At 38.5% G+C, this 10,397-nt stretch overlaps 1 protein-coding gene and 1 long non-coding RNA gene across 2 annotated transcripts; one reads left to right on the forward strand and one right to left on the reverse strand.

Annotated features, from left to right (window-relative positions):
- Positions 1 to 1,463: 1,463 nt before the first annotated feature.
- LOC146707719 (uncharacterized) lies at positions 1,464 to 4,790 on the reverse strand. Its single transcript, XR_014920873.1, has 4 exons — positions 4,111 to 4,790; positions 3,277 to 3,429; positions 2,820 to 2,910; positions 1,464 to 2,214 (listed from the first exon to the last, which is right to left on the reverse strand). It is a non-coding gene; the product is annotated as an uncharacterized LOC146707719 (long non-coding RNA).
- A 4,382-nt stretch (positions 4,791 to 9,172) lies between these two features.
- On the forward strand, positions 9,173 to 10,327 carry fabp2 (fatty acid binding protein 2, intestinal). The gene is made up of 4 exons (XM_085459237.1): positions 9,173 to 9,301; positions 9,516 to 9,688; positions 9,914 to 10,021; positions 10,148 to 10,327. The coding sequence occupies exons 1-4, from the start codon at positions 9,235 to 9,237 to the stop codon at positions 10,196 to 10,198; spliced, it is 399 nt and encodes a 132-aa protein (XP_085315363.1). The 5' UTR covers positions 9,173 to 9,234; the 3' UTR covers positions 10,199 to 10,327.
- Positions 10,328 to 10,397: the final 70 nt, after the last annotated feature.

The raw sequence follows: 10,397 nt of genomic DNA on the forward strand, positions 1-10,397 counted from the left end.
GTCTAAGGTGTACCCAACCTCTCATCCTAAGGTAGCTGGGATAGACTCCATCCCTCCCCTGCAACCCTGATAAGGATAAGTGGAAGAGAATGGATGGACAAATGGATGAGCTGTACCACTGGCCAAGGCAAGTATCTTTCAAATTACAGGTATTGTCCTTAAATCTAATTTAGAATGTGGCACCTTGTTCTCCTAGAAAATTTTAGAGACTGTGAAAAACAAAATAACTACTCAAAGACACATTTACCATGTTGCTTCTATGGTTGTTTTCAAGCAATGCAACAGAAGCTAATACTAGCAGCTAATGGTAAAGTCAGGGAGGGAGTAAACCTGTAGCAAAAAAGTCTGTGTAGGTTCTCAGTCTTCCAGGCCATTCCAGTCTAAGGAGACTGAAAATGTGGCAGCTGAACTTGTTTAATTTTTATTTTCAAGATGTTTTACCTCTCATCCAAGAGGTTTCTTTAGTAGCTCTTCTTCAGCTCTGTAGCTAAAGAGCCAGTTGTGTTTAATTAGATACCAGATATTGGAAAAAGGTAAACTGGATTTTCATTTCACTTTCCTGAGGTAATATAGCATTTAAATGTTTCACCCAGTGACCACAGATGTAGTAAATAGTTATAACAACTCCTTCATCAAATGGAGCACTAAGGAACTTAAACAGAGGTATCATCCGTATCAGTTCTACTATAGATTGTGATCAGCGTTAAGCACTGAAAAAAATATGTTGTTGGATTTACTTAATTCAATGGTGGACATTTGTTGCACACAGATGTTTTGCTTTGGCAGCAACTTAAACAATTGAGTTAAATTAACACAATTTATTCATGTTCAATAAACCTGTGCAATTTGTGTTGATAAAATGTGACTTAAACATGTTTTGATGAAGTAATTTGAGCTCTTGGAATATTTTAATCCTTCACAATTTTCTCACGTTATCCCAACACGATTCAATAACTTTTACCCAATACTACTTGGTCACTTAAATACTACATGTTATCTTCAAATTACATTTTGCTATTATATTCTAGTATCAAATACACAATTTTCAAATGGAGGCCTTATAACAGATTGTATTGTCCTCTTCCAAGATGGTTGCTGGCATCCACCAGTAACCTTTCAAAACAACATGTCTAATTTCACTGCAGTAGGTAAAGAATGAAACTGACATTACTCCTCTACTGAATCTATATAAATCAACAGTTAAATAATGTCAGTTCTTCCGTGTTCTCTGGAATCAATCACAGCAAAGAAATTAGACTGTTTCTTTTGAAAAATGTTGGGAAAGAACAATACAAAACATTCTATTTAAGGCCTCTGACATCAAGATTCAGTTAAACAACAATTATAACTAAACAATTTGAGGTAATGTTAGTTTCCATTAACATTAAATTAGGTTACTGAATTGGCAAACACCTTCCTATTAACACTACCCATTTTACCCCAATAACTAAAGAAATTAGCACTTGCAGGTCAAAACCTTTATTCAAGAGACGCAAAAATAACATTGATACAGTGACTGTCAAAAATTACAGCACTGATCATACTGTGACATGTTGGTTCAAAACAGCACACTTAGAAATATTCAACGTTCTTTACTTCAACTGAATGAAACTGAAAATACCATTTCACACGACCCATATGGGATATTTAGACTGTATAACTGTTCACGCTACATCTCTTCACTAGTAAAAGAAAGAAAAAATACAAAGAGAAATTTAAAAATGCTGCCAAACAGACAAACAGAACTTGTACAGAGCAAAAGGAAAAACAAACAACAACAAAAAACGGCTCGTCCTCATGGCAGTTGCAGAGTATATAAGAATGAACCCTGCGATCCGTTCCTGGAATTGAGCTTCAAAAATGCAGCAGAACAAGTGTGAGATTTAAATGTCCTCTCACCTAGAGCTGGTCACCTCACATGCATAACAGTGAGCTTCGTTGCAGGAGCAGTTTTGTCTTAGTTGTGAGCTTTTCTTGAGAGCTGAGTTGCATCCAACTCCATTACCACCCTTTGAATCACCTCAAAAGTGTAGCAGAGTTGTGATGGGTAACTCATGTTGAAGGAATAAAAAAGGTCCAAACAGCATGGCTACTGCAAAGGTCACGTTATCCAGATCTTGAAGAACAACATCAGAAAAGTCATTGCCTGGCGCATCTCTGGAGACAGATGTTCATTGTGGTTTTCTCAATCTGTGCAGTGGCCTCAGTCAAGTCCTGGTTAAACACAAAACATTTCTTTAAGATTCCTTTTTAAACTCATCTCTTTTGAATCTACCAGTTCTAATGTTAGAGTAATTTAAACCAATGCAAGCAACATAGTAAATAGCTATAGCCAAAGAGTGGCCTGCCATGCTGCCATTCATGGTCTAACAGAGTTTCTAAGAGAGGGTGAAAAACATAATAATTTCAAATGCTTTACATTAGTTTTTGTTAGAAAGACACCGGCCCATCAGAAATCCAGGTTATGTCACTCAGAAGATGTTAGAATTTAGACTTTCAGCCCCACAATTTGGTTAGCTGTTGGTCAGTTGGTCTTTTTTTTTTTTTTTTTTCAAACAAAAGCTAATGTAAATACTGGTGGGATTTTCCTTTGTTCATTAGAATGACAAATTTAAAGTTTTTTCACACTGATGTGACCCCTAATACAGGGGTGGGGGTGGGGCCTCAAGGGCCGGTGGCCAAGTTCACTACCAGGCCTCATGTGAACTTCAAATTATTAAAGAGCACTACTGGTCCTAACCAGTCCAATGAGGATCAAGTGGATAACTAAATGCATTTTTAAATGTTGCAAATCCACAATCTACTCATAAAACACTCACCATGAACTCCTGCACCAAGATGTTGCAATTGTCTTTCACACAGATGCGGAGCACTTTGATGAGGGACTCCGAGCATTAATGTCATCCTTGACTATTATAACAAAGAAAACAGAGATTTGTGAACTTTTCAGTAGCACAGAAGAAAATGATCCCAGACAAAAACTCTTGACTTTTTAAACCAGTCAACATGCAACACCAGCATCTACAAAGCAATATCAAAAGTTCCTGTTTGACATCAACTTTATGGATATATCGTTTCCAGAACATTTATTTTTTTTAAAATATAAATTTTTCTCAGTGGGCCAGTAAATGCATGACGAAAATTATGGCATCCTTTTAGTGGAATCATTACTCACAGGTAATAGTTGACTGTTTCAATGGATGTAGCATAAAAATCTTTTACTGACCTAATGCAATACATATACACTTTGTAGTTAAAGAATTTTAAAGTTCTTACTGTCATAATGGCAGCTACATCCTTTAGCTTTGTGCCCTGTTCCCCCGATCACTTTGCAAACACTTTCAGCAGACTGTCAGAGAGAAACTCAGCTCTGTCAGAAACCTTGACTGTAAAGGCATGGTTGGGATGCACTGGAATGCTGCATTTTATCTGAAATGACATAAAATTATTTTGAAATAACAGCAGGCACTGTGCTTGGTTAATCAGTAATGTTTTGTTGAATAAAAACTGTGTTTCCAGATCTTATGGGATTAAAAAAAAATCCAAAGATGTTTGTTTCTGATTTGCAACCCAACAACCCACAAGTTACAACCTCATTTCAGTTCAAGTGTGCATTAATGCGAGTCCAGTAATCACCTTTCTGGCAATGGTAAATGGCCTGTATTTATATAGCGCCTTATTAGTCCCTAAGGACCCCAAAGCGCTTTACATATCCAGTCATCTACCCATTCACACACACATTCACACACTGGTGATGGCAAGCTACATTGTAGCCACAGCCACCCTGGGGCGCACTGACAGAGGCGAGGCTGCCGGACACTGGCGCCACCGGGCCCTCTGACCACCACCAGTAGGCAACGGGTGAAGTGTCTTGCCCAAGGACACAACGACCGAGACTGTCCGAGCCGGGGCTCGAACCGGCAACCTTCCAATTACAAGGCGAACTCCTAACTCTTGAGCCACGATCGCCCCATACAGGTATAAGTTAAACCTATGGCAGATTTTGGATTTCTCAGTTGTATTAATAGGGTGAGTATGCATGCACCTAATAATTATAAAAAACCTATTATAATTAAGTTACAGAAACGAAAATAGAATATACTTTCTTACCATAACACCTTGAACCCACAATCCATCAGCTGACTCCTGGGCCCTGTGCTTCGTACGTCGCTTACTACATCCAAGATCAAATGAAACATCCAAGACCAAATCATCGCGCTAACTCTGAGCTCGCTATTCCGGTTCCCCGAACACACCTGTTGTTGACGATTAGTATAGCTGGATGAAGTAATGTGAGATCACTGGGTGGCCCAACAGGGGCTACGCATCGATAGTAGAAACATTGATCGGCAACCCTTTGATTGGTCGGCGAAAATGCCGAAGGAGCGCGCTCGGTATTTTTCGGCAGCAGAGCAAGAACTCTTGAGTGAGGGATTTCAGGAGTTTCAGAGTTTAATTAAAACGCAAGGGAACACTGCAAAGGCTGCAAAAGCAAGGAGAGAGGGCTGGCAGAAAGTTGCTGACAAATCAAACTCGTAAGTAATTCAATAATAACAATAATAATGGAGTGGATTTATATAGCGCTTTTCAAGGCACCCAAAGCGCTTTACAATGCCACTATTCATTCACTCTCACATTCACACACTGGTGGAGGCAGCTACGGTTGTAGCCACAGCTGCCCTGGGGCAGACTGACAGAAGCCAGGCTGCCATATTGCGCCATCGGCCCCTCTGGCCAACACCAGTAGGCGGTAGGGTAGATTTATCATATCACACCATATTATCCAATATTATATTACATTATATTATATTATAATATGTTATATTATATCCCCTTTCACATTAGAGCCACAACAGGACCCACTAGAACATGGGAACAAGTAAAAGTGAAATATAAGAATATTCTACAGAATGGTAATATTTATCACTTATATTGCTTTTCGTCTCTTGGAAAGAGACCCTGGAATACTCTGTTTGTTTGTTCATAACAGCAACCAAGAAAAGGGCAGAGCAAAAAAAAAGACAGGTGGTGGTCCTGCACCCCCTCGTCAACAAGTTGGTTAAGTGAATAATACCCTCACGGGAAAATCGATATCTCTCTATGAGCACACTGTCGCGCTGAGCTAAAGGATCCTGTCTGTCCCGCAATATACGCTGAATTCTGAGGACTCTCCTTATCAATCTTGCACCTTCCGCAATGGGTTGCTCGCGTAAACGGACAGGACATGGCTGCGACAGACTTCCCAAATCCACCTTCGCTTTTATAGCCGTGGTCTCTCATCTTGATTACACGAAGTAATTTACAATTACTACTCTGAAATATGAATTACATCTGTAATAATCACATACATGTAATAGAATGTTAATAGTACATTTCCCTTTTTTAGGGAATGACCTGTATGTATCTGTGTGAAATCAATAAAAGGATCAAGTGCTGCATTATCTTTAGTTACATTGATGTTATTTATTTATGGTGAAACAGTGGTGGAATATCGCTGTTGCTTTCGTATGAATGACGCGGACATACCTGCGCGGCCGCGATCTAATCCTGTTTACATAAAGTAAACCTGCTCCCCAGCAGGTTTACGCTTACGGCTCTGTTGCTATGACAGCAAGTCCCGGATGGGCTTCGGGGAACCGAACAATCCAGGATCACACGAAATCGTCAACAATCTCATCCAGCTAACTCACTTAGCGCGGTACGAAGAACAGGCCCCTGGTGAAATGCAGAATAGAGGTCGTCTCTCAATGTGCAGCAAAAAAAACAAAAACAAAAACAAAAGGACAGCAGGTGAGGGCATGAGGGGTAGGGATGTAAGCTAGCATAATGCCGCTGATGATATTAGCTAAAGCTGTTCAATGTCCAAAATCTCACTAACACCACGGTGCAGTAAATACACAATGTAACTGAAGAGTCAGTTGGCAAATCTATTCACACAGAAAACCAAATTATGTTATGAGTGCCTCGTAATTAGGTTTAATGTGATATTACGGCTCTTGTGCCAAAGACAAATTCAAATGAAAAAGCGCCAATTCTTTGACAACAGATAAAACAGCAAATAAGCTAACGGCTCTTTTTTAGCATGTTACATGGCGACACTCTAGACGTTTAACTACATTTGGCTGAAATATGGTAAATATTAATTCAAAAAATCAAGACATACCAAAAACGTAGAGTTGGCTGCTCGACTTGACTGAGATGGATGCCTTTTTTAAACCACGATCCAAAGCCCGCGAGATGAAATCACGCGTGGTTTCACGAGATTTAACGTTGCTATCTTATTGACTTACTTCACCTGAACATGATATGAACAATTTAATACACCCTTTCTGCATATCATGTAGTTTTTACACTATATAAAACATGAGGCAATTGTGTTAAAGAGAGCATATAACCCCCGTGCTGGCCTCTCTGCACTGGCTGCCTGTGTCTTTTAGAGTTAATTTTAAAATTCTTATGTTTGTTTTTAAATGTCTACACAGTCTTGCCCCGCCTTACCTCTCTGAGCTTCTTCATCCCCACATACCCTGTCGGTCTCTCAGGTCAGCTGACCAGCTGCTCCTGGAGGTACCGAGATCCAGGAGGAAGCTCAGAGGGGACAGGGCCTTCTCTATTGTGGCTCCAAAATTATGGAATAATTTGCCCATGCATGTTAGAGAGGCCCCTTCACTGTCCACTTTTAAATCACGTCTTAAAACCCACTTTTATTCCTTGGCTTTTAACCTCAGTGAGACTTAGTTTCTTTTTTAATGCAGTAGTTATTTAATTAATGATTTCACTCTTCTTTTATTTGTTTTTTATTTATATCTCATGTAATTTTATTTTACAGTTCCAATGTACAGCACTTTGTGTCAGCTGTGGTTGTTTTAAAGTGCTTTATAAATAAAGTTGATGATGATGATGATGAAATACATGCAAGATGCTTACATAAATCCAAGAGATGGCCAGTCCCTTTTTTTCAGTGAGGGGTCTGGCCTTGACAACAGTCTGGTCAGTGAGCCACTCTGGAGAATTAATAAGCTGTTAAGAGTCTTGCTCAAGTCTCTTTCACTGTTATTAAAGAGTGAGGGACAAGTGCTCTTATCTTCCGTTCCCAAATTTATCTTGCTAGGTCAAGGTCCAGCATGGAATTATCATGAGCTTGCTTGTAAACTTCTGGTAGCACAACAAATGTTAAGCAGTTAGGTCCATAAAGTTTTCGAGTAATGACCCAATGTTGAGAATTTTGCCTTCGTACACCAAAACAGTGGATTTTAAATCAAACAAGACCCTCAGTTTTAATTCCAAGGGTTTAGCATGAATTGTTTAGGAACACATAACTAATTTTTAAAAGCTCAAAGTTAATTGAACAAACAAACATCAAGATTTAAAGTTCAAGATTGTTTTTCATATTTGGATTAAAATCCTTTACAGTCAATGACTGCCTGAAGTCCGGACCATATGGACATCACCAAATGCTATGCTTACCGTCTTGAGATGCTCTGCCATGCATTTACTGCAGCCCCATTCAGTTACACCCTATTGTAAATCCTCGGTACTTACTTACATTAATGAAACCGTCTTATGATTGTTGACTTTGACAAATGCATGCGAATTTCCTAGAGGTTTTTCTGGGTTAGATATTGTAAATTTCACTTTAGTCCTCCTCCATGGTCTTCCAGGCCATTTGAGCTTGTTGCAAGTGCATTTCTCCTATTTTTTAAAAAATATATATTTCTGATATATTTATTTAGGTTTTAAGCCTAGTGATGGCCTTCTTCACCTACATTTCTTTGAACCTCATATCAATTCTGCCAGTGCAACAATAACTAAAATAAAAACTTCTTGGCAATCAATTATCCAATTATATTACATATTGATTGCCTGATTTAAAAGTCACTGTGGTAAAGTACGCAGACAAAATGACAAAAAATGTGTCACTGTCCAAAAACCTACGCACCTGACTGTACTTGAATGGATTTGAAAAAGATGGAAATTTGTTATCAGCATTTGTTTAGTATTTACTAAAATGGAGTTCACTGAATCACTAATTCAACCCTTTCAGTCTATGGTCTCATTTGTCACGTGCTTTTATGACTTATACTACAAACTGGACAAACCTCAAAGGATATAATTATGTTACAAAGAGTTTCCACCAGACTTGATCAACTATGGCTCCAACTCACCTGTGAATTTCATCACTGCGGTCTTGGTAGAAAGGTCTTTTGTCTGATAAGATGCAGTATTACTGAGGTGGAAGTGAAGGTCAGGCAAAGGTCTCTTTGACACATAGAATGACAAGAAACTGTGATGAAAGAGAAGACATGCTCTACATGTTTTATTCGTCCCATTCATCCCATTTTCTTTCTGTTAAACTTAAATATTTCAATTTTAATAGTGCAGTTAGTTGTGGGTTAGTTAATAGTTTCACAATGTTTTTGATGCCCTTTAGATTAAATTAAATTAAATTAACTTTCCGTGGTAAATTAATTATATAAAATTACTAGATGGTGGTAGACATAGTAGTGGTAGACAAGCAGAAAAAGACAGCTGTAGTGATAGATGTAGCGATACCAAAATGGTTTAAGGATGGTTTAATGACTCAAATAAAAATCTTTTTTTCTTTTGTTTTGTATAACATTAACTTTAGATGTCAAAGGTCTTGTTTATTAGCAATGGGCAATAAAGGACAAAGGTATCACATATAATCAAGTATAGTGGAAGAGAGAAATTACAACTACTACACCGATGCAGTATCTTGGATGAATGATAAGATTAAACCTGCATTAGCTACATACAGATTTGGAGGAGTGCACATGTGCAATGGATCTGTAATAATAGTAAATGGCAGGAACAGTTTTAAAGTAAAAGAAATTTCAAATATATTCCTCTTGTATCAAATAGTGCAGACTTAAATGCTGCAGTTCTGCACTGAATATGGTTAGTGGTTAAGCTGTGACCAAGACTTTTGGCAAACAGATTCAGGATGAAGTGGCCATTAAACATTCAATAGAGCACTTTGAGTGCTCTAGTAGAGTAGAGAAGCACTCTATAAGCTTGAGTCCATTTACCATTTATCTATTCATTGTCACACAGTTAGGATATTACCTTGGAAAAAAAAACATGAACTTTAAACGGCCACATCAGCAATCAGATAGATGATGAGATAAGAGGGTGTGTGATTTAAAAGGAGCGGCAGAGTTTGAAAAGGGCACTCCTTGTTGCAGAGTCCTCCAGCTCACCCTCACCGCCACCATGACTTTCAACGGCACCTGGAAAGTTACTCAAAATGAGAACTATGACAAATTCATGGAAAAAATGGGTGAGTGCTAGAGCTGTCTTGATAAGCTGCTTCTGAATCTTCATTTTTTCTTAAATAAAGAATACTGATGTATTAATGTCTAAATATAATCTTTGCACCAAACTGATAGTCATGCACATTTTTTTGTGACTGCATTATAAGTGATTAGCCTTTAGACGGGTAAAACTTCCTGACATTGCTCAATCTATTGTGACCTTATTGTGTCTATCCACAGGAGTTAACATGGTGAAGAGGAAGCTGGCTGCTCACGACAACCTCAAGATTACCATCACACAGGAGGGAGACAAGTTTAACGTCAAGGAGAGCAGCGCTTTCCGCAACATCGAAATTGAATTTACCCTCGGAGTCACCTTTGAGTACGCCCTTGCAGATGGAACAGAACTATCAGTAAGTTAAAGTGGCTCCTAGTTTCACTCACTTTAGACTTTCAACTTTTGAGTCCCTGTTACTAAGTCAACAATCCATACATCAAGCCTTGACTTTGCCCTCTGTTCAATACCGCAACTATAAAAGTGTCAAACAGCCTAGTCAGCCTTTGGACTTCTGCACAATATCCCCTCCTTGCCTGTTCTCTATTTCATTAATTTCCTCATCGTTGGTTTCAACTCTCAGGGTGCGTGGACCTTGGAGGGAGACGTGTTGAAGGGAATTTTCAAGAGAAAGGACAACGGAAAAGACCTGACGACAACCAGAATTGTTCAAGGAGATGAACTCATACAGGCAAGGCAGAGTTCCTACAAACGTATAAAAATAGAGATTATACATTCAGAAATATAAATTTTCATCCCGGCATAAAAAAATGTGAAGTTAAATAACAACTGTATTTGATTAATCTTTCTTCAACAGAGCTACACCTACGAAGGTGTGGATGCAAAGAGGATTTTCAAGAGGAGTTAGACCAAATCCATCTAAAGAACCGAATTGAAATATTTTCAGGGTTACATACAGTTTTGTGCCAAGTCATCAACAACATGTAACTCATCATATTTTAATAGCTGTATTAATAAAGTCACAACTGCCTATTAATTTGTGTGCTTGTTTCCTCTGCTTTTCATCAAATAATATTCTGTGGAAGCTCATGCAAAGTTAAACACAC

This window comes from Copadichromis virginalis, linkage group LG6, assembly GCF_057382275.1.
Source record: "Copadichromis virginalis isolate Kocher_CV1m ecotype Utaka linkage group LG6, C_Virginalis_male_GT1.1, whole genome shotgun sequence".
Taxonomy (NCBI): domain Eukaryota; kingdom Metazoa; phylum Chordata; class Actinopteri; order Cichliformes; family Cichlidae; genus Copadichromis; species Copadichromis virginalis.

Excerpts from the sequence above, each read along its gene's own strand:
- fabp2 (XM_085459237.1), top strand. The coding sequence starts at position 9,235 with ATGACTTTCAACGGCACCTGGAAAGTTACTCAAAATGAGAACTATGAC. Across the intron at positions 9,689-9,913 it reads CAGATGGAACAGAACTATCA|GGTGCGTGGACCTTGGAGGG; the intron begins GTAAGTTAAAGT and ends TTCAACTCTCAG. Across the intron at positions 10,022-10,147 it reads AAGGAGATGAACTCATACAG|AGCTACACCTACGAAGGTGT; the intron begins GCAAGGCAGAGT and ends TTTCTTCAACAG.